At 54.9% G+C, this 23157-nt stretch overlaps 3 protein-coding genes and 1 long non-coding RNA gene across 6 annotated transcripts in view; 3 read left to right on the top strand and 1 right to left on the bottom strand.

Moving 5' to 3' along the window:
• The first annotated feature begins 589 nt into the window (after positions 1-589).
• On the top strand, positions 590-6819 carry LOC114050165 (FAD synthase-like). 3 transcript variants are annotated; one of them, XM_027871783.1, is made up of 9 exons: positions 716-803; positions 1348-1538; positions 3630-3951; positions 4153-4374; positions 4881-5028; positions 5638-5736; positions 5844-6033; positions 6394-6467; positions 6573-6819. In XM_027871783.1, exons 2-9 carry the CDS (start codon positions 1476-1478, stop codon positions 6706-6708), a joined length of 1254 nt encoding a protein of 417 aa, XP_027727584.1. In that variant the 5' UTR covers positions 716-803; positions 1348-1475; the 3' UTR covers positions 6709-6819. The 3 variants fall into 3 exon arrangements, with proteins under 3 accessions (XP_027727585.1, XP_027727584.1, XP_027727583.1); XM_027871784.1 differs by having other exon boundaries at positions 590-803; positions 1390-1538; positions 3630-4374; XM_027871782.1 differs by having other exon boundaries at positions 3630-4374.
• Positions 6820-7349: 530 nt separating this feature from the next.
• On the top strand, positions 7350-7731 carry LOC114050220 (lens epithelial cell protein LEP503-like). Its single transcript, XM_027871869.1, has one exon. It carries the CDS (start codon positions 7380-7382, stop codon positions 7563-7565), a length of 186 nt encoding a protein of 61 aa, XP_027727670.1. The 5' UTR covers positions 7350-7379; the 3' UTR covers positions 7566-7731.
• A 1392-nt stretch (positions 7732-9123) lies between these two features.
• Positions 9124-13165, bottom strand: LOC114050221. The gene is made up of 3 exons (XR_003569950.1): positions 13140-13165; positions 11155-11223; positions 9124-9306 (listed from the first exon to the last, which is right to left on the bottom strand). It is a non-coding gene; the product is annotated as an uncharacterized LOC114050221 (long non-coding RNA).
• A 7748-nt stretch (positions 13166-20913) lies between these two features.
• LOC114049925 (zinc finger and BTB domain-containing protein 7B-like) overlaps positions 20914-23157 on the top strand; it is an 8504-nt gene continuing 6260 nt past the window's right edge. The window contains 1 exon segment of the mRNA XM_027871392.1: positions 20914-20945. The gene's annotated coding sequence lies outside the window, so the exon portion shown is untranslated.

The raw sequence follows: 23157 nt of genomic DNA, 5'->3' as shown, positions 1-23157 counted from the left end.
GATTTGGTAGGGGAGTTTTCTTACAGCAGCTTTCTTTAAAAGATAATTCCAACTCGTGTTTTGACAAGGTGCCCAAGGCAGAATTTCCTCCCTCTCCCCAAGAAAAGATTGTCTGTTAGAGGCGATGGACTAGTAGGCCCTCTGTTAAGCATCCACAGAAAGGTGGTTGGGAAGCGGTTGGTCTCTAACCAAAATCCCGCCTCCCCCACTAACCCACCACTTGCCCACTGCGCCTTCACCCAAGGACTACTGTGGGTGAAACTGAGGCCTCTGTCGCCGGACTGTGTCTTTTAGCCACACTGGTTTTCGCCTACAAGAGGTCAAAGGTCTTAGAGGTCCACGGTCTTAGAAACGCGCCCAGAGCGGGAGGAATGAGCGCCCCACCCCGCGTCACTGCACTTCCAGGCGTGACGGCCACGTGCTCGCCACCAACAACAACCCGGTGCCTCTCCAGCCCTCCACTAGCGGCCCTGCTAGGGACGGCCGACTGCACCAATGAAACCTGCGGGAGGGGCGGGGCGGTGAAAGCCCGGACCAATAGGCGCGGGGTGGTTGTGTCGCTCAGGAGGAACGCTGGGTACGGAAGCCGAGTCGGGACAGCCGGGAGGGAGTTGTAGGAAACCACTGGGGAAGGGGCAAAGGAGCAGGTGAGAGTGGAGAAAGCCGGGCTGGCGGCCTGGAAACCTGCAACGCGGCTGGAGCGGGCTTGGGGGCCCAGTGTGGAAAAGCGCGCTGTCGGGCCGAGAGAAGGAGAGGATGGTCTCCGCCTGCAGGGCCCGAGGGGCGGGCGATTGAGGACAAAGGTACCCGATCCGCAGAGGCAGTGTTTAAAGGGTTGTCAGGGAGCGTGCCGGGGCTCTGAAAAAGGGCCTTGTGGTGTGGAGAAAGGAAGGCCGCGATCCCGCCCACGGCCCCAGCTCGCCCGAAGCAAGTTTAGACCTTAGAGTGGGTCTGATCCAGACCCCCTTGATTTTGTAGATGGGGAAACGGAGACCCGAGGTGCAGACTGTCACTCAGTTTGTAAGAAGCAGAGCTGGGACTCGAACCCCAGTTATTAGACTTCGATCCAGTGCTGTGTTTTACTACTCCAAGCTCCCTCTTCACTTTTGCTTCCAAGAGAGTCTGCCGCAGCACAACGTGCAGTGTACCACTGAGCAGTCACTTCCCCCTCAGAGCCTCAGTTTCCTCCTCTGCAAAATAATGTAGTTGTATTAGATCACCCCCTAAAGTCCTCTCCAGGGCAAATATTCTATGATATGACCCCCAGCTTAAGGGTCCTTCACCTCTCCACAACTTTCCTTTTAGTTCCCTACAGGTTCCCTCCATTCTAGTTTTGTCTCCCATCAGGCTGATAACCGCAGTTGAACCATAGCTCCTGATTTTCTGTAGAGCTGGCGGGACTCTCATGTTTCCGAGCGTTGTCCCGGGGCCTGGGTGGCTACTGCAGGGTACTTCGAGATCAAAGAAGTTTGACCATGGCCACCCCTAGGAAAAATGTGACTGCTGGCATCATCATCATCGGAGATGAAATCCTCAAGGTGTGTGTGGGCAAAGGGGCCCCCACTGGTTCTGAGCGTGCCCCAACAGGCAGGCATGCAAGTGTGGACCTGGACCCTAGGCAGCCCTTCCTTTCTCCCTCTCCTTTCCCAGGAAGGTGGCTTATTGATTTGAATTGAGGGAGAGAATTGCTTGGCTTGGTCCATCTGGGAAAGAGGAAGTGAACTTCCCCTAGTGCCACCTAGTCTAAACTTGCAGGTTCCATAGACCTCCCACTGCCACACACCTCCTTACAACGTGACTGAGCCCTTTGCCAAAATGGTTACCTAACTTTGCCCCACCTTGTTCATTTTGCTCAGCTGTGTTTTTCCCTGGCTTTTGTAAAATTCCCAAAGGAACCCGGTGGAGGTGGGAATATGTTATGTATTCATTCATTCAACAGACATTTATTGAGCACCTACCATATTATCTGGGACTGCATACTAAGTAGCATGAGGGATGCAAAGCTGTATACAGTATTGTTTATACACTTAAGGAAGGAAGGAGCATTTTTTAAGGCTTTGCTATTTGCCAGGCACTATGCTAAGTGCTGGGAATACTAATAAAAAGCAAAAACAAAGATAGTACCTGCCTTCACAGAGCTTATATTCTAATGGCAGCCAGGTGGCATGCTGGAAAACCCAAAGTCAAATGTGGTCTCACACGCTCACTCAGTGTGTGACTCTGGACAAGTCTGAATCTCTTTACCTCAGTTTCCTCAACTGTAAAATAAGGATAATATAGCAACTACCTCCCAGGGTTGTTGTGAGGATCAAACAAGACAATATTTGTGAATGTGCTTAGTACAGTGCCAGGCACATAGAAGGTGGTATAGAAATGCTAGTTGTAATTATTAATGGGGAAGACAGCCCACAAAAGGGGGCTAGAGGGGGTCAAGGTAAAAAGTGAATTAGACTCCTATCAAAATAAATAAAGGACAAGGCCATAAGAAGCGTCACTTGCATAAGTGATGCACTGCAGTTGGAGCTCCAAAGAGGAAGAGATCACTTCCCAGGTGATTAAGTAAAGCTGCATGGAGGAGGCTTTTGAGCTGAGCTTTGAAAGTCAGAGGCAGAAATGATGGGGAGGACATTACAGGGGGAAGGAACAGACTGACCAGTGGATTGAGGATAAAAAAGCACAAGTCAAGTTCAGTGAGCAGTAAATAGTCTGATTTGGCTGGAATACAGAGTACACGTAGGCAGTCAGCAAAGTAGCCAGATCATCAAATGCTAAGATGAGGAATTTGTACTGTAGTCAGTGGGAAGTAGGAAGGCACCAAAGGATTTTGACCAGGATGGTGATGATCAAAGCAGCATTTTGGGAGGATTGGTCTGAGTGTCCTCTGTAAGATAGGTAGAGGAGAGGAAAGCCTGGAGGGAAGACCAGATGGAACACAGTAACAGTACAGGCCAGAAGGGATGAAAGAGGGCCTGACTCAGGATGTTGGCAGTGAGAATGGAAGAGCACTGGATGAACTGGCTTCCAATGTCAGATTGGCCACTTAAAAGCCTGGGAGACTTACAATGGACAGGACTTGGCGACTGATTGGAGGTGAGGGAGAAGGGGGAAAAAAAAGAGGTACATATCATTATGAAATAGGAAAGTCATGAGGAAGGGCCGGTTCTAGGAGCAGCATAACTTTATTTTGGACCTAATAAGTTTGCAGCAGTCATCCAAGTGGAGACATCCAGGGGCAATTGAAGATATGAGACTGGAGCTCAAAGGAATAGTAAATGCTGGAGATAAGAGATTGCGGAGTCATCTTCATGGCTATGGGAGTAGACAGTCTCACCAAAAGAGGAGGCTTAGAGAGAAGAGTAGAGGGCTAAGTATAGCATCATGGATCTTACCCAATGAGTGACGGACTCCATTCCAAATCTTAACCCTAAATGATTTTCCATCATCCACTTTCTCTCTCTCTCTCTCTCTCTGTCTCTCTCTCTCTCTCTCTCTCTCTCTCTCCCCCCCTCTCTCCCTCCCTTATAGAACCTCCAAGTTGGGCTTTCTTCTCCAGCAGGTGGGAGTAGCTACCCTCCTTCCACATAACAAAACATCAGACCTCTTTACCCTCTCTCCCCCACTTTCCCCAGGGCTACACTCAGGACACAAACACCTATTTTCTGTGCCGGACCCTTCGCTCCATGGGTGTCCGGGTGTCCCGGATCTCTGTGGTACCAGATGAAGTGATGGCCATTGCAGAGGAAGTGGCGTCCTTCTCCACCCGCTTCACCCATGTCCTCACCTCTGGTGGCATTGGACCCACTCATGACGATATCACCTTTGAGGCTGTAGCGCAGGCTTTTGGAGACAAACTCCAGCCCCACCCTGAGTTGGAAGAAGCTGTGAAAGCCCTGGGGGGCACTGGGCAAGAGAAGCTGGTTCAGGTGCCCTCGACTGCCCGTCTCCACTATGGTACTGACCCTGAGACTGGGGTACCCTTCCGATTCCCCTTGGTTTCTGTCCGCAATGTCTACCTTTTCCCGGGCATTCCAGAACTGCAGCAGCGGGTGCTTGGGGGGCTGTCGGATCTATTCCGGAATGAAGGGATGCAATTCCACCTTCGTGAGTTATACCTGACAGTGGAGGAATCGTCAGTTGCCTCCATCCTTACAGAAGCACAGGCTCACTTTGGACGCCGACTTGGCATTGGCTCCTATCCAGACTGGAGTAGCAACTACTACCGGGTTAAGCTGACACTGGACTCAGACGAGGAGGCAGCAGTGGAGGAAGCAAAGGCTTACCTGGCTGCTCACCTACCCCCTGGAGCCCTGGTGCCATTTGTGCCCAATGCAGTGGAGCAGGCTGGGGAGGCTGTGTACAAGCTAGCCCAGTCAGGTAGGAAGAAGGCTGCTGGAGGAAGGGAAGTGGGCATTGCCTTCCTTTGGCCATCTCCTGTCTCTGGCTGCAGTTTTTTTTTATTTGTCCTAGGAATGGGGACAGTGTCCAGTAGATCTTGTGATAAGAAATACGGTTGCTATCTCTAGTTTTCCCTTCCATCCAAACAGTGCTAGTGGGCAGGTGGTGCGACCTCCACTCTGCTTTTGGACACTGCCTCTGGTTTCTCAGAAGGCAGCTGCTTGTCAGGGAAAACTATAGAGGAAATGCATGCTTTCCAAGAGAAGGGCTAGACTAGAGATGACCTTTTTAGTTTTCTTTCAGCTCTCAGATTCTGTATATTATACAGTACCCAGAGGATTGACTTGGTCCTAGCTCCTGGGATGGGACCAAATTGAAGGGGTGTTAAACTGTAGAGACGCTGGGAAAGTCCTGAGCAATCATCTCACAGTCCCCTCTGATTGTTCGTACGTGTATCTCCCCCATGCTCCCAATATCCCTGGCAGGGACTCCTCTGGGGAAGAAGGTAGCAGGGGCCTTGAAGATAATCGAGGAGGCCCTGTCGAGGTACAGCCTGACCCAGCTCTGTGTGGGCTTCAACGGGGGAAAGGACTGCACTGCCCTCCTGCACCTCTTCCACGCTGCTGTACAGAGGTACCGCGAGCCCTGGGACGGGCAATAGCTGACAGGCCCTCCCAGAGATGCATGCTTCCCCAGACAGCTGCTTGCCATCAGTGGCCCCCCATCCCTCCTTCCTGGATCCATTCACCCTGTTTCTTCATCTTGGGTGTGTGTCAGTGTTGAGGAGGAAGGCTGTTCATATCAGTTCAATAAGAATTTGTATGTAGGGTGTCTTCCATGTCTGTGCAAGGCCCTGTGCAAGACACTAGGGAAGATACCTAAGGTTCATTAGACACAGGCCCTCCCCTCATGGAGCTTATAGTCTTGTTGGCGTGACACCATTGGAATACATGACAGCCAAAGAACAGTAAAACACATTCACGAATCAAGTGTTGGAAAATGTTCTATGGAAGATAAATGTTTAACAAGTTGGGGAAAATCAGGCTAGGGCTGGCTTCCTGGAGGAAGAAAATCTTAAGCTGGGCCTTGAGAAATGGGTGTGCAGGGTTTGGATATAAGAAGACAAAGGAGGGTATTCCAGAATGGGGTGGGGGAGAGGACAGTGCACACCGTTTTAGGGGGCTCTCTCTACACAAATGGAGGAACCTGTGGGCCCTGACCCCTCTCACCACCTACCCAAAGGAAATTCCCAGAGCCCAGGGTCCCGCTGAAGATTCTCTACATCCGTAGCATCTCTCCCTTCCCAGAGCTGGAGCAGTTTCTGAAGGAGACAGCCAAGAGGTACTGGGGATCAGGAATTTCGGGCTGGGAGAGCTGAGGGTTATGGGAGTTAGGAGTGGGGAATTGCTTGATTATAGGTTCAAAAGGTGGTTTATGGGCCTCTCCAGGTATAAGCTGCAAGTCTTACAGGCTGAGGGCGACATGAAGCAGGCATTGAGTGAACTTAGGGCACAGAACCCCCAGCTGGAGGCTGTGTTGATGGGCACAAGGAGAACGGATCCTTCATCCCGAAGCCTCAGTCCCCTCAGTCCCACTGACCCAGATTGGCCCCAGTATATGCGCATCAACCCACTACTGGTGAGAGAGAAAACATTCCCAACTACCCCTCAGACTCCCATCTTTTTGTCATATAGAATGAGACAGTGGCATTTTGGGAAAACTCAGGAAGGATCAGATAGAAACTAGGACCAGTATTCTATCCTTTTTTAAAAAACTAGGGGGAGGGAGCTGAGGATGAGGTACTAGATTTCACCTGTAAAGTATAAGAGAGGATCAGAAGGAAGAGTAGCCCCTCCTTCTGGGGATCAAGATTGGGAATATGGGTGAGTAGAAATGCTTGGATCTGCCCATTCTCCCAGAAGCAGAAAGGGAGGCAGGACGGTGTAGGTGATCCAAACATAGTGCTACCTGTTCAGTGAACTGACTGTTGTTCCCCAGGACTGGACATACAGAGACATCTGGGATTTCCTTCGTCAGCTATTTGTTCCTTACTGCATCCTGTATGACTGGGGGTAAGCGCTAGCAGGAGTGGGGCAGGAGTCAGGAATGATAAGGGAGTGCTAAAATGGGGAGTCGGATATTTACAAGGACTGTGTCTTTCCTCCCGGCATCTCCAGCTACACTTCCCTTGGCAGTCGAGAGAATACAAAGAAGAATGTGGCCTTGAAGTACCCAGGCCCTGGGGGATGCCCTGCCTATCGACCAGCCTACCAGCTGGAGAAAGAAGATGAAGAACGAAGCTCACGAACCTGACTCTGTGAACTTGCTGTCAGACTGGGGGATTTTGTTCCTGCCTGTTGTATCCCCTGATCCCAGCGGCCCCACCGTCAGTGCTGACCAATAAATGGTGTATTCTACTGTGCCCATTGCTTCTGCTACTTCATCCTTTCTAGGAGTCAAAGCTGCCATGGATGTGACTGGGACCCCCTTAGCCCCACCCTCAAAGACCCAGGAGTTGGGGCAGAAACCTAGAAGTGGAGGGTCGGGCTGCCTCCTCTTTGCCTAGACATCCTTGACATTGAGCAGGGGCAGGGGAGTTAGGAGGATGAGGGCTGGGGGTGTGAAAAAAGAAGGGCTGGATAGCTCGAGCTGACTGATGCTTCTCGATGCCAACATCAGCAGGGCTCCATGTGAGGATGTATGACCTGGGGAGGAGGGAGGAGGGAGCTGGGCCAATGGGTAGCTTGGCAGAATTCCCAGGGCTCTTACACTGTGAGGGGAGGGACAAGGGGTCAGATACTCCCCTCCCAACTCCCACCCAGTCCAGGCTGACACAGCCTATTATTCCTCATTCCAGAATCTCCCCTTGCCTCATCCAGGGGCTTTGTCTCTGTTAGTCATGAGAGCACACGGTCCCCAGGGTAGGAGAATGTTTATAAAGCCCAAGCGAGCCAGCCACCTTTCTCGCACAGAGAGCTATTCCCATGCAACCAACGGCTGTACCCGTAGCCCAGGCCTTGCCCTTCTCCCTCAGTCAGGCTCTTCATGATGCAGGGTTCCGATTACCTGTCGCCAAGATGGGCACAAGCTGGGGGGTACTGCATCGATTCCTAAAGGAGGCGGCTTATATCCTTCTCTGCTGTTGGTGTATTAAGGAGCTGCTAGACTAGCCCAGGTATTTAGGATGCTCCCTGCCCACCCCCATCCATGACACCATACTGGGCACTCTCAGGTGGGCACACTGGGGGCAAGACTTGAGCTTTCTTGGCAATGTTCCTTCTTCTGAGCCTCCCCTTTTGTCCTTCTAGTGCCTCCTTCATCTCCGAGACTCCTTGTGTCCTCTGTGCTTACCTGAGAGTACCAATAAATGAGTGAAGTTCAATGCCTACTGTGAGCTGTGTGGGCTTTCAGCCTCTTTCAACTCTAGGGCCATTTGATTCGATTTCTAGCCTCTCAGGACAATCAGAGCCAATTCCCTGCACAAGCAGGATCTGTGTGAGACGGTATAAGGGGAGGGCAAGGTAGGAGTTTATAAGAACAAGGAGGTAGGAAATACACTGTCTTGTGCCAGGTTGGGGGGTTTTTGGTTTTTATTTGTTTGTTTGTTTTTTTTGGTGGGTTTTTTCTGTTGAGAAAGCATGACCCTTATGGGGGTGGGGGGCACCAATGGCATAGCATTGTGGGCCCCTCCCTGTCTAGCATTGCTAATGTACTCAAAAGTTTCTCTATCTCAGATATAGCACATACCACCCTTCCATGCAAAAATGCCAGGGATAGGACAGCTCTCCCTCAGAACCCTGGATTCCATTGTCCTCTCTGTCAAAATATAGAAAAAGGGATAGAACCCCAGTTGCAGTCCTTGGTGTGGCCTAGGAAAGGAGACCAGGATGGTGGAGAAGAGAAAAGCGGCTTCCACAATCCAATCTACCCCTTCTGTGCCCTTCACAAGGGCCTGGCCCCCATTTTGCCCTAACCTACCCTGTGACTCAGGCCCTGGCCTCCTGCCTCTACCAGGCCTTTTCCTGTCTCCCGCCCCATGACCAACCCCACTCCACCCAGCTGGAGTTGGGACATTGCCCAAAGGACAAGGGGGAGGGGGTAGAGTCTGAGTACAGGGGGCTGAGAAAGGAACCTATGCCAGAGGAATGGAGAAGGCAATGGGATGCTTGGCAAAGGGGACTCTGGGGAAGTGGTGGGTGGAGATGGGCAGAGCTGTGGTCTGTAAGAGAGAAGAAAGTCAGAAAAAGAAGCAGTGACAGAGGGAGAAAGACAAATTCAATGTGCAATTTGAGCTAGGGAAGCGGGATAGACACTTGGGAGGGTGAGACCTGGCAGCTGGAGGGAAATACGTTAAGAATTAGCAGCGTCTTTCTTTTCCCCCACTTCCATTCCCTTGTCTCATTGTACTCACACCAAATATATTCTCTTTTCTTTTTTCTTGATGAGCCTGATGTGGAGAACAATAAAACCTTCTACCTGCCTCCCCAGCTTAGTAGGGAAGTGAGTTGGTTTTCTCTTCACTACTCCGCTTTCTGCCACCTCCAGGTTCCCACGAGTACAGGTGGAAAGTGGAGAGAAAGGCAACCCTGCACCCCTTCTTTTACCCTCCAATATTCTGGCTGGTATAAGGCAGTGGGGGTCAAACTCAAATAGAAACACAGGCTGCTAATCCTTACCTAAAGATACCTATGGGCCCCATATTGACTTAGTTTACAATGTACTGTTATCTATGTTTTATTGTATTTTTATTTATTTTGTTAAATATTTCCCAATTTTAATCTGGTTCTGCCGCACTGGGGAGTGTTTTACATAAGCACTGTCCATCTACTCTCTACAAACGGGGCTTCCCTTTTTTGTTCATAAGGTTCCAGTCTGAGCCGTTCCAGGTAGGGTCCTCAGGGTAGAGAAAGGCTGTTCAGGTGGCAGAGTTGGGACAGATGAAGGCTAACGTTAGACAAGGTTTCAGCCCACCTAGGAAACACTATGAGAGATTCTTTAACATAACTTTTTCAGCAACACATAGAGAGTGCCAGAAAATTCTGCTCTCCGTGACCGCTAGCTATTTTATGAAGCCAGGTTTCGTTTATCACAATGAAGGCTCAAAGCCTTGAGTGAGCAATATTAATGCACTGCCCACCAACTGTAGTAGGGTAGTTATTTGGGTGTTTCTCCCACCCAGTGCCCTAGCGGGCAGTGCCAAATTTCATGCTCTGTATGACTGAAGGGGAAGGGGAAGGAGACATTGGGGTGCGCTTTGAGCAGGGGTCCTGGGGACGCGAAGGGGCTTCCCCGGGAGACAGAGGGGGCTTTCCGAGTCGGCGTTTGGAGCAGCGCGGACATCTAGTGGCTTCCAGGGGAACTGAAGCAACCCCGGAAATTGGAAGCTAGACGCGGAGAGAGAGGGGACCATGGGGCGAGAACCCAGACCCGAAAGGGATCCCTAGGAATCCCCTGGGAAGAGGAAAAATGGAGCGCAAGCCGGGGCTTCACAGTCACTCCACTAGGGGCCCCATGGTGGAGTCTTGGACCCCTGGATTGGGAGGAGGAAAGGTATTATTTTACCGCGTGAATAAATTGGATATCACAGTTTAAAAAAAGAACGGAAAAACAAAAACCAGACCCTTGATATCCAGCATCTTCCTGATTGCGAGGTCGGGAAGGGGTCACTGGTGGCTATAGAGCAGTTGGACTCAGCACCAGCTTTTTTTTGAGGGGGGGAGGTATATATTTGCATCTTAGCTGCATCTGAGTCATTTCCTTTTTGTATGAAAAAATTCCCCCTCTCTTCCCTCACAGGGTCCTTCTTCTCTGTGGTTGTCCCCCACCCCTGGTCCCACTGCCCTTCTCGAATTCTCCCAGATTCCTTCCCTCTTCCCTCCCTGACCAACCCCTCAAACCCTGTCTTTTGCCCCAAGGCTCTCGCCCTCAACGCACAGTTCCTATCTACAACTCTATGAATACAGGTCGCCAGCGGTAAACTACCCCAATGCAACTGATTTCTCCTCCCTCCCGACCAGCGCCCCCTGCAGACCAGCGGAGGGGGGAAGGAGTGAGGGGTGGGGCGGGATTTATTTTCACCACCCGCCTCCCCCACCCCCCTATAGTTTTGGAAACTTGCTCCCCAGAGCTTCCTGGGGCTAAATTTAAATTTACCTGCCTAGGCCCTGGGGGGCGCAAAGATCCCAGCGGAGATTAGAGCGCTGGAGTAGACTGCTGCGCACCCAAGGCTCGGAATAGGCACCGGAGTTATAAATAGAGCCGCCCGCAGATGCTAGTGGGGGGGAGACTGGGGAAAGGGGAGGGTGCCCCCCTTGGCAGCCGCGGCCCCTTCAGGTGGGTTGGGCGGTCGCAGTGGGAGCGCTGGGGTGGCGGCGGCTGGGGGGGCTGCGGTCTGGGCGCCCCCAGCGGTTTCCTGGGCGGCTGGTACTTCGAGGGAAGCGGTGGAAGCAGTGGGGGGCCACAAGTTAAGAGGTGGGCGCAGCAGGTATACTCACTTGGGGTCCCAGCTTCCCTGCTAGGGGACGGCTGGTCCCCCAATCCCAAAACGCAGGACCTCCTGCCTGTAGACCTGGAGAACTCCTTTTCTCCACACCCCAAAACATATTTCCCTAGTTCTCAGAGCGTTTTTACATCCAACCATATGTGCCTTCCGGGCTGCCCCTTCTCCTGATCTTTACTTCTATCCCAGAGGATGGGATACCAACTCCCACTGCCAACTCCATTCTCAAGGCAAATATCCTTATTTTTCGGTTTACTTACCCCATGCCTCACTCTGCCCTCTCCTCCAGGAGGTTACCTGTCTGGATGGATATTTTACATCTTGTTGGTCTAGAAAGCGGGATGGGAGAGGGGAGAATCAAGCTCAGGCCTGGGGAGTCTGGAGCTGCCTTCTCCCCAGCTTCCCTCAGGAGGCACCTGCAGGCCTCTCAGCACCCATCGCCCAATCTCAGCCCAGCCCAGGACAGACTGGCAGGCCAAGGTGGCAAGAGGCGTTAGGGGGCCGGGTTTTGAGAGAGGGGGGTTGGGGGACTACAAGAAGTGTACGTTTTTCTGCTTCAGATGTTCTCTACGGTTTGGTTTAGGCAAGAAGTTGGGGCGATTTAGTCTGGAGCCCCTGCCCCACCTTCCACCATCGGAGCCGGGATCCCAGGGGAGCCGTAGGATGGAGACTGTAGAGACTGAAAGGAGAAAACCTGAAAGGTCGAAGGAGGTTGGATGGACTGGGGGTGGGGAGGGGCTGCGGAGAATAGAAAGATGAAGATAGGGACTAAGCGAAAGGAGAAAACAGGAATGATTCAGATTCCTAGGGAAATGAAGAATCAAAATTCCTCTCTTTTGCTAAGCGTCCAAGATGCTACCACCCCCATACCCCAGCGGGGGTTGGGGGCGGGAATAGGTAGCTGGTGATGGAGACTGGACTCTCACAGCCTGGCGCCGGGCTTCCTACACCAACCTAGGAGGTCACGGCAACCTTTCCAGTACTTTAGTAGTGTGTCCTTGGGCAAGTCAAGTAACGTGAGACTATTTCCTCATCTGTAAAATGGGGATACTAATATACGTAATGCCTACCTCACAGGGTTGTTGTGAGGCTCAAATGAAATAATGTTTGTAAGACGCTTTGCAAATTTCAAAGTGCTATATAAATATCAGCTATTATTACTTCTATCGTTATTTCTTGTGCCTATTTGTCCTTGGCCCTCCCTCTGTTTCCTCCTCTCCCTTATGCGTGCCCTCTCTCTACTGACTGTTTAACTCTGCCCCTGGCATAGCCCCTTCTTGATTTCGAATGTGCCCCTGGCACTGCCCCCTCTCGCCTGGCACCGGCCCTTCCCCAGGCCAGCCTGTCCCAGGAGGTAAGGAAGAAAGGAATAAACCCCGGCCTGGACCCAACTCCTTCCAAGCCCTTACAAACCGGACTCTGTCCACCGAGGCCAGGAAGAAAACCCGGAGAAACTCTCTGACCATCTACAGAGGGACCCGGGGTGGGGGTGGGGGGCACGGGAGACGGAGAACGGATGGGAACGGACGGAAAACCCGGAGCGGATCTCCCGAATCAGTGTTCCCCCTTCACACCCCCCCTTAAATGCCCCAGAACCTCACCCCCCCCAATTCTCCAGTGAGATAATGTCTGGGGGTGGGGGGCTGTTTGCCTTGGCCTGGGCCCTCTGGGGCGCCTCACACTTTCCGCCCCTGGCTGGGGCGCAGGGCAGCGGCCCCGAGGCTGAGTCACGGCCCGGCTAGGGAGGGAGTGTGGATGAGGGAGGGGCCCGGACCCGAGCTCCTCCCCTCCCCCTAGCCAGGGGATCCCGGGTCAGCCCGGGTGAGGGACTGGGCCCCCGCGACACCGCCCATTGTGGTCCAACAGGTTCAGCTAGTGTCCCGCGAAGCCACCTGCTGGGGGGGGGGGAGCCCCCGGGCCGAGGAAAGGAAGGGAAGAGAAGGAAGAGAGAGTGAATCTGACCCGGTTCGGCCTGGCCAGAATGGGAAGAGAACCTGGCCAGCTTGACTTGGGTGGGAGGGTTTCTTCAAGGAGCGGGAGGCGCCTGGCTCCTAACGGAGCGTCCCAGTCCGTTCCTGTACTTTCGGTTGGGGACAGGGTGAAGTACAAAGTGCCCTCCCTCAGGTGGCTGTCCTTCTACAAACTCACTCCCTCTACCCAGACCCCCCCCCCAAAAAAGCTTTAGTCTCTGGGTCGTGTTCCGGCCAGGATATCTCTCCACAAAAGCCTCAGTTTCCCCAATTACCGAAAGGTGAAAGGAATTCAAGGCTCTCGAGCTAGGAAAGGAGGGGCGGGGAGAAGAAACAACGTGCCATCCCCATTCCCCCGCCCCCTTCCATGCACCCAGCCCCTCCCCGTTGGCAGTGCCCAGGCCGCAGCCGGGCAAAGGGCTGGAACTCAGAGGCCGAGTCCTGCCTTCGGGCTTAGCCTAGGCGTAGGTCCCCACCCCGTGGGGTACCGTCACGCGTGTGGGAGGGACACGTAATGAAGTCTCCAAGTCCAGACCCCTTCCCTCCAGTCTAAGGGGAATGGTGGGGGGGGAGAAGTGAGGGACATGGATCTCGGGCCTTGGCCATTGGTGACTCCACCCTCCCCTTCCCTCCCTCCTTCTGCTGGGCTTCTGCTGTGACCTGATTATTTCCCCTGCTCTGGTTTACCACCCTTCTCTCGCCCTACACTGAATCCCTGATTCCACCCCCAATCAATTCCCACCCCCCCCTTCCATTAACTCCTTCACCAGCCACTTCCCTCCCTTTTGCTGTCCCACCCTTTGGGGAGCCCTTTGGGACTGGATGGAGAACTAGGGGGAATGGGGGAGGGGCTGGTGCCCAGGCCGCCGCAGACAAGGTCCCAACCCCCCCCTTCTCCCTGTACCATTCCAGTCCATAAGCCCCGCCCCTCTCCCCAAGGGCCAAGTGTGGGGCGGGACTGAAATTTCGATTGATGGGTATTTCAACCAATAGAGGAGCTGGGCGGTGGAGCTAAGAGGGCGGGGGCGGGGCACCCCCTCGGGTTGGATGGGGGTAGAGGGTGGGGTCTGGGTTAAGGTGGACTGGGGAAGATAGCTGCAGGAGGAGGGAGAGGGGAAGAGCTACCGCTGCAGGTGAAGGGGAAAAAGAGGGAGAGAAGGAAAGAAGAGAAAAGAGGAGAGAGGGACAGAAGAAGGCAAAAGAGGAGGGGAAGGGAGACAAGGAAGGGGAAAAAGAGGGAAGGATAGACGGTGCAGTGTCCTAAAGGGACAGACTGGACTAAGAGGTTGAAGTTTATGTCCTTATTGGGCGGAGGGGGGGCCTGAGGGGGGGGTGGAAAACCAGGAAGTGACAGAGGGTGTTGCTAGGGCTGGGGAGGGGGGTGGGGGGGGGGGGAGGGGGGGCGGGGGGGGGGGGGGGGGGGGGGGGCAGGAGGAGGCAGAGGGAGGCGGAGGAGGAGCCCCCCAGGAGCAAACAGCCAGCGGACTGCCCGCGGCCTTCTGACCAATATTGGAGCAGAGCCCCGAGGCTCCGGCCCCCTACGTCCCCCCGAGCCCACAGGGCCTGGAGGGGGACAACCAGTTCCCTACACCCCGCATCTCACAAACCTCTGCGGACAGACCCGACGGCAGAGAGGTGAGTACACCCCTTTTCTTTCCTTCCCAGGCTCGGGGTTCCCCTTCTCAGTTCGAAACTACTGCAGTGTCCTTCGGTCGCCCTATAGAAGGGGGACCCCCACACGGCCATACAACAGAAATAGGGATTCCCACCCCTCCGGTTCTCTCCAGAGCCCTTCGTCTTTGGAACTGGTTTGGGCTGGGAGAAAGGTTGCGAAGGAATCGCGACTCCCCCACCAGCTCTTAGCAAAGGGTTCCCGGTAACTTTCTCAGCACTTCGTAGGGGCCCAGGTGACTTTTTTTCTGAGATGAGTTGGAGTAATTCAGCGCTGAGCGCTTCCCAGGTTTCTTCTTGGGGATGTTGGGGGACCCTCCACAGGGGCAGAGTTGACGGAATGGAAACGTTGACTCTAACTAGGACATCGCGCCCCCCCCACCTTCTGCTCCGGCGCGGTGAACTGGACCCCCGCCAGAAGTCCTGGGAGGGAGGGGGTGCACAGGAGGAGCTGGGGCTGGGGGGAAAGTTACCGGCTGGACTATTCGGTTTCTAGGTCTTCTAGGACAGCTCTCTTTCTCGCTTCTTTCCCTTTCTCAGCTCGCTGTGACTCCAACCTCCCGCCTCCCCTCCTGCCCCGGTATCTCGTCCCTTCTTCTCTTCACTCTCCCTCCGCTCTTCTTGATAACGTCTCCCTCTTGGCTGCTCAGCCGTCCGCCACCTCACTACTGCGTCCGCTCCGGACCCCCAGAACCCGCGATAGAGGGTGGGGTGATTGAAGGGACTTTTCCCACTCAGCTCCCCCCCCCAATTCCCTGGCGCTGGAACACCTGCCCCCACCCATAGGTGTGTGCGCGCGCGTATGGAGGGGGTCGCCACAGTGTCTGCTAAGTGGGATCGTCCCCATGCAAGGGTAGATTTTGAAGGGGGGTTTGGGGGGGGGTGTTTCCTGGAGTCTCCGGCTCTTTTTCTCCTCCCACCCCCTACCCCACCCCGAGTCAGAGAGCGACGTGTCCCGGCCAGAGCGAGGGGGGGACTCTGGAGTCAGGGGGGGCGGCGTGGGCAGCGGGTTGTGCCCGGACACGTGCCAGCTCCGGCGCCCCTGCCCGGCTGGTGTTTGGAAAGAGGGCGGGGTCCCTTGCTCCCCCAACCCCCCCCCCCACGTATCAAAGGGCGGCTGAGACGTGGTGAGACCTCGGGGCGCCCTGGGGGGGCGGGGAGCTTAGGTCCAGAGTAGGGGAGGGGCAGAGGCGCTGGGGCTAGCTGACCCACAGGAAACGAGCGCTGCTGACCTAGTTTGGGACACCGGAAGTGGGTGCTCCGAGGAGAGGGGGAGACAGGGAGGCAGGCAGGCGGTCCTGGCTTCCGGGCCAGGTGGAGGGCTTTCCGGAATTAGCCCTGTCCCCTTATGCCTCGGACCCCTCTGCTCTGCTGCTGGGAATGGGAATGAGTCAGCGCCGCCCCTCCCCCTACCTCCTCCCTAAGGGGAGTCATAGGAATGGGGGGGAGACCCTGTAGGGAAGGGAGGGGTTAAACTAGGACAGGAACTCTTTGTTGGGGGGAGGAGTGGAGGGGAGTAAAGCCTGAAGGATTATGGGGCTGGCTCCTTCCCCCCCCAACTGGTTTGGTCACCCCTATACCTGCCTGGCACTGCCAGAGGGGGAATAGGCATGGAGGTGTAATGAGGGAAGGTGGGCACGAGTGTCAAGGTATTCCAGACCGTAGTATATTATTGAAAACATAGGGTTAGGGGCTTATTTGTGACTGAGCTTAGGTGGTGGCCTTTCTCTTGGTGGTAACTGAAGAGAGTGGAATGGGGGAAGCTCCCCCTGGAGCAGCTGATGAAACCTCGGAGAAATCTCTGCTACCGCCTCCTATTCTGGCCCCGGGGACCCCAGACTCCCCCAGCGCCACCTGTGTGTTAGATGGTTACCGTGGGCACCATGCAGCCGTTGGGCACCCCTGAGCACTGCCCCCCTCCCTTGGGCACCCCTGGGCACCGCCCTTCCCCTCTTGCTCAGAGGTTTCAGGAAGGGGTTAATGCCATATGAATGGGGGCTCTGGTAAAGGAAGAAGGCAGTGCCCACTAGATTTATATGCCAAGGAAAGAGGCCACACTGAAATCAAGCAAGTCACATCTAGGCCCTGCTGAACTGGACCCCAGTATCCAGAAGATAGGAGTTGCCCCCTCCCCCTTGCCATGGTGCCCCCTGGTACTCAAGGGCCCCCAGCTTCTCCTTGGCATGGTGCCTGCCCTGGGAGGGCGCGGCGGGCAGCGGGGGCTGGGCTAACAATGCACCATCGGGCCCTTTGTGTGCTTATACTTGGCACCCTGGGGAAGGGTGGGGGAGGGGTGCCCCCCTGGTAGGCATGGGGGGCGGGGCACCTCTGAGGTGGGGACAGTGGAGATTTGGGGAGAGCTGAAAAGAGAATAAAAGCAAGTGGGAATGAAAGGGAAGTAGGTCAGATAAGGGGGCTAGCACCCACCCCAATTCCAAACCAGGTCCATGCACCACCAGTACCTCCTGGCTTCCAGATGGTATTAGACTTGCAAACAGGGAGCAGTATGTGGTTGGGAGTTGGAGGTCAGAGGTCACTGTCACAGAGAACTGCCCAGATAGAGGGAGGAGGGCCTAGTGTTCCCCCTCCCCTCTGGTGGGCATAAGGCCCAGTTCCCCTGGCCCTCTGCCCCTGAGAGGACTAAGGAGTAGGGAGCAAGAGTCAGAGGCCCCACCCAGGTGGGTAAGTAGGTGGGCATTTTGCCAGGTTACTGGCCTCAGGACTAAGGCCTCTACTTCTGCTGGGCCCAGCCTCCCAACATGCTTCCGGGACAGTGCCCACCTGGCATACTGCCTTTCCTTAGATTCAAGACTACATAAGCTCTACTAGGCTGTAATAATGAAAGAGTGAGGGGACCTGTGCCCGACTTGTGCTGAGGCTGGGCAGAGAGGCAAGGAAGGAAGGTGGGGATGGGCAGATGGATAAGACCCTAGCATGGGTGTGTCTGCCCTGGCCTCTGCCCCCTCCTGCTGAGTAAACTTGTGAGTAAACTTGACGTTTTGCCCGGACAGTTTGAAACTGCCTTACCACCCCCCCCCCCCCCCCCTTAACCCCCCCATCCCCACCCTACCCCACCTCCTCTGAACAACACAAATGAAACCAGGAACCAAGACAGGCCTGGAATGAGATGGGAGAAACATTTGCCACCTACCCTCAGACGCGTTGGAGGGACCAGAAAGGTTCCTCTCCCCCTATCCCCCTCTATGCCAGGCAAGTTGTCTCAGTGGGAATCTTAGCTGTGTGTGGGAAACTTCTAAATGTCAGAGGAGGGATGATCTCAAAACATTCATGTTACTTTGACAGAGACCTTACAGCCAGTCCATCACCCCAGTCTCGGACCTCCAGACATGTCTGCCTTTTATGTGGGGAGACCCTTTGACGTTAAGTGGACTTCATTGGATGTTTCCCCTGGTTGTCCTGGAGAAAGCCCCTCATCACTCCCTTCCCCACTCCATGAACCAACCCTCTCTCTGTAAAATAGGTCAAAGGGGCAAAGAAGAGGTAGGCCAAGTTTGCATCCTTCTGTTGGTATGGCCTCTGGCATTGGGGCAGAGAGAATATATCCACAGCGTGCCAGCATCCTTCTCTTACTGAGGGAAGAGTTGTTCTCTCCCTCTTGACATCAAGGGCTAACTCAACAAAGCCATGGGGCCATGATTGACCATACAAGCTAGCCAAAATCCCCAGTGCCACCTCTTGCCTCCCCATACTAGCATCTTCAGAACTGAGTTAGGCTTCTGAACCCCACAGTTAACCAAGTTCAGAGGCCAGATCCAGAAGCAGGGTAGGATGGCAAAGAGAGATCAGCCAGGCCAGTCCACATACTATGCATAAGTGACCTGGCTGCTGAAGTGGACAGTGCCAATGTGAGGCACCCCCAAGTCCCTGCAAGGCTTCTGAGTGGGGGCTCCCCTAGGCCTTTGTTCTAGGGGCCTCATGTCTTCGGCTTTAGTTTCCTTCCTGTTTCCCCTCCTACACCCCCACCCCACCCATATGCCCCTTTCAACAGACATCCTCTCCTCCTTCCTTCCTCCTAGCCTCCCCTCTGCTTGGGCCTGGGGGTAGGGGGCAGCTTCGTTCCCACCCTATGGACTCATTCTCCATCCTTCTTTTCACAAACCTAGGCTCCTTGGGAATCCTTACCCATCTTCCACTCCTCCTAAATTCCATACAGCACCCTGCCTGCTACCTCAAAGAGGGGGGAGCACCTATATTGGCAAGAGTAGCTCATATGAACTACAACTCCCATGGTGCATTAGGGTGCTTCATGTAGCATACTGGGAGCTGTAGTCAGCCTGGAGTTGGAGAAATAAGCTGAAAATGTTGGGAGTAGGGTAAAGACTAAGATAGAGTTAGGTAGGGTGGATCTTCTCTCTATTTGTCCCCCTACCCCTGCCACCTCACACTCCTTCGGCCTTCTCTGTGACTTCATGATACCCACAATTGGCATAAACCTGATGCCAATGTCATTTATGCCCTCTGGGAAGAGAGATTCCACCCACCCTTCTCTTGTGGCCCCACCCCAGAGGTGCCCACGCCCTGCCCAGCTGCCCCCAGGGGAAATGAAATTGGGGGGCACCTTGTGAACCCCCTCACCTGCCCCAGGCTCTGCTCATTCTCTTTATGGGGATCAAAGGGCAGAGTGCTGCCCCACCCACCCCCTCCCAGGCATAGGGGCTCCAGGGAACCCAATGAGAATTGCAGGGACTTTGGTGTCCAAGCAGATGCCGAGGTGGGGGGGGGGTGCCTGTAGCCTGGCATCTGGTGCCTGGGAACACACACCCCTCCCCCACCCCGGGGGAGTGGGGCTGACACGGTTCTGCTATAGATAACCGCCCATCACTGGCTGCAGGTTCTCCATGATTGTGTTTATGGAGAACTAGAAATAAGTGCTACCTCCAGAGGGAGGGCTTCGAGGGACTAGGAGCCTCTGGGCTTGTCTGTCTGTGGGACCTGGGGGTCCAAGGCTGTGCCAGGCTGGCATGAAGGGTAATATAACCATCCCCCACCCCCTACCCCAGAGTTGGCATGAGAATCCTGAGAGCAGGAGGATTGGTGGGGGGGGAGGGCAGTACTGCCAGCATCCTGGTGGGTAGGTGCCAACCGGGCAGGGAGCTGGTGAGGGGCAGCTGGCCAGGGGCACAGTGCCAACTGCCAGCAGGAGAGAAGGGGAGGGGGCATTTCAGGGGACATTACTGAGAGTTTCCCCACCCTGTTCCCTTCCCAGGCCCCAGCAGAAACCAATTCAACCCAGTACCTAGTCAGCTATGCGTGGATTGGGGGAAAGTCCCCCAATATCAAAACCTCCCACCTCAAGGTACCTGGTCCCTGGAAGACAGGGAAAGGGAGCCTCTTTGTTCATGCCCCTACTTTAAGCTAGGACCAGAGTCCTGGGTGCCCCTCCTCAGGCCCAGGCAGGTCCCACCCAACCCAACTGGCCAGGATGGCAATAGTCTTGCACAAGAGGTGGGGCCAGGCCCTTCCCAGCAGATGCCCCCTCCTAGCTCCTTCCTCTTTCAGTGCTCGCCGCTCCCCTCCCCTTACTCCCAAAGAAGACACTATACCCCATGTCCCCCTGGCCTTTGAGGGTTGGTAGAGTTGCTGCCCCCTGGCCTGGTTGGCAGGGGCAGGCGCCCAGGCCGGGAGCTGTGGTATGTGAGTGGGTTTGGGGTGAGGCTATAGAGAGGGCGGGGTGCTGCCCTGCCTGGCCCCTGAGGGCCTGAGCCTGTCACCAGGGTGGGAGGGTCTGGCCAGCTCCCATGGGGGTGGGGGGCCCTACTCTTTAATGAGGCTCCTAAGGGTCTGAGACCTGGGCATCAGAAACATGAAGGTTGCAGGCTTTCTGCTTCTCCCCTCTATTCTCTTTCATTCCTTTTCTGTGCCTCCTGCAAGTCTCCCCCTCCCTTCTTTCCAAGACTTATCTGCCCTCCCCAGTCCCACCTCTTTCTGACCCTCCCAGTCCACCAAATACATTTTTATATTCTCTGCCTCAGTGTCATAGTTCTCTGCTTACCCCCAGCTCCTTATCCCTCTTGCCCCCTCACCTGCTTCCCTTTCCAGAGTTGCAGGGAGGGAAGAAGGGAGGGAAGGAGGTGGTAGTGATGGTGCCAAAGGCAGAGTTTTGCCAGATTCTTGGGCCCTTCTCCCACGGTGCTGGCCCTCCCAGTGGCCCCTCCCTCCAAGCCTGGGGTGGGGGGGAGGGCCAGCACCCAGAGGGTTAAGACTGCTGGGGGGAGGGGCTGGCCCAGGTTGTGGGCGGCTCCTTTGAAGAAGGGAGCTGGATTGGGGAACGGCCTACCCCCCCCATCCCGCCCCCAACCCGCCCATCAACCCCCCCCAGCCCAGCCTCCCCCCCCCTGCTCCCCCCAGGGGCCCAGGCCGAGTTGCAGCCACCGCCCCTCAGCGTGCAGGTGAGTGGGGCCCGCTCCCCAGGGACTAGAAGACTGAGGCCCTAGGGAGTCTTGGAAGAATTGGGGTCAACTGGCAAAGACTTGAAAACGGTCTAGGGGAAACGAAGAGAATCCATTTCTGGGGAGATGTGGTAAATGAAGGGACTAAGGGTACTGGGATGTCTGGGAAAGATTGGAGAGATTGAGGGACCAGAGGAACAGAAAGACAGCAGAGAAATTGACCTTCAGGGAGCCGAACTAGGAGATTGCTGGGGTGGGAAGATAGGGTTGGCAGGCCGACTAGGCCAGGGAGCTGGGCTCAGGGGACCAGGCTGGGGTATCTTCTGGGGCTGGGGGGCTCAGGTTTCTGCCGGCAGCATGGCGGGTATGGGGTTACCAGGCGGCTCGGTTACCCGCCCCACAGACGCCTGAGCCTCAAGAGATGGGGGGGTGGGCAGCAGGGTAGACCCTGGCACCTTTGGGCACACTTACTAAACCTTCATGGAGAGAGCTGGCTGGTATACCCTCTATAGCTAGAACATGACCCCTTGAATCCTGGGGTCTTCCTGGGGGGATAACAGGCAGAGTGGGGCGCCCCCCGGGGAAGTCCGGTGGTTCCAGGGTTGGAAAATCTGACGGTCTAAGCATGTCCCCACCCCCCCCACACACATCCGCTCTCACCGTTCCCCACCTCACCCCACCCCCTCTATCCTTTCTATTCCCCTCCCTCTATCCCTTCCTTAATCCAAGAGGCCAACATGAGGACTTTGGCTAATGGCATTCATTGCCTCCCATGGCACTGCCAGGTCTTGAAGGAACTGGGTTCTGGCTCCGATTTTGTTTCTGTGATAATGCACCATTCATCTATTGCTTTCTGCACTTGAGTAGAGAAACTGAGTGGGTCTGGGGGAGATACCATTTGATGGGAAAGATGAGGACAGGTTTTAGGAAGGGCCTGAGGAAGAGAAGAGTGTACATCGGTAGTGGGTAGAAATGAGTAGAGAACAGGGATCATTCCACAGGAGAGAAGCAAGAGAAGGCAGTGGGAAAGCCCAGGAAGACCTAGGGACTTCAAGGCAAGAGTAAGGGAGATAGTTTGGAAAGGAGGGAGACAAGGAATGGAAAGAGGTGGAGTGGGCAGTGAGGATTAGGGGAACACCCCCCCCTCGAGGGGGTTTGGAGGTTTGAACTTCACTGAAGGTTAAAGAGGTATACCCTGAAGGATGTTTGGGGGAAGCGGAGGTCTTCTTAACCCACCCCCACCCCGCATTCCACCAGCATCCTCTTCCCTCTCATATCTCCTTCATATCTCCCCTGCTGGAAACCTAGGCATCTCTGGGCTTGTGTCATGGAAAAGAAAAAGTGGGGGCACTAAAATCTCTTTCTTCTTGGGTGCCCAGATGATTGGAATGAAGGACTTGGGGGGAGGTTGGCTTAACCCCAATAGCACCGGGAAGCAGCCAGCTCCTCTCACCTCCTTCCCCCTTCGTGGCTTGCGGTCTCTCCCCTCCCTGTCTTGGCCCCCAGGAAGTGTGAGTTCTGGGGGTGGTGAGGTTAGGAGGGGGGAAGGGGTGGGGGGAGGCAGGCAGAAGCCAGAGGGGCTAGGGTTGGAGGGTATTCATCCTTTGTGCATCATGGAATAAAAGCGCCCTCTCTGAAGCCCAGTAGCCATGGCCCAGTAGTAGAGTGGTAGACGAGTTTTCTGTCTCTCCTCTCCCCATACTTCTCCATTTTACCAAGCAACCTTAGGATCCAGGTGCCAGTCCTCAGGTTTGAGAGTGGGTCAGAAAAGTCTAATGGAAGCAGTGGGCTTCTGGGTCTTTGGGGAAACTAGTCTGGCCCTTTGGTTGTGCCCCTACCCTCCCCCTCACCCCACCCTACCACCTATCCCCTGGTCCACCACAGGCCAAAGCCTATGCTTCGTGCAAGCTAACTCCACAAAAACAGGAAGAAAACCTGAAGCTGGAGATGGGGTGGGGGTGGGGGTTGGAGGGAAAGAGAAGCATGGGGGAAGGGGAGCTGGAGGTATTCAGTCTTCAGTCTGTCCATCTTTCTAGCTGTCATTGAGGATCTTTGTGCTTTTATCCCAAATCTGTGGGATCTTAAACACTTCTCTTGGACTTGCAGCTATAGCTAGCTCTGGGCTCTAGCGCACTTCCCCCCCTCCCCACACACCGAACCAATACCCCATGCCCAGTTTTCATCCCAATACTAGAATCCAACAATGTTGGGG

The sequence above is a fragment of the Vombatus ursinus genome, unplaced genomic scaffold, assembly GCF_900497805.2.
Source record: "Vombatus ursinus unplaced genomic scaffold, bare-nosed wombat genome assembly UNPS02014798.1, whole genome shotgun sequence".
Taxonomy (NCBI): Eukaryota; Metazoa; Chordata; class Mammalia; order Diprotodontia; family Vombatidae; genus Vombatus; species Vombatus ursinus.
Note: the sequence above shows the minus strand (reverse complement) of the source record. Positions and strands in the feature narration are given on the sequence as shown.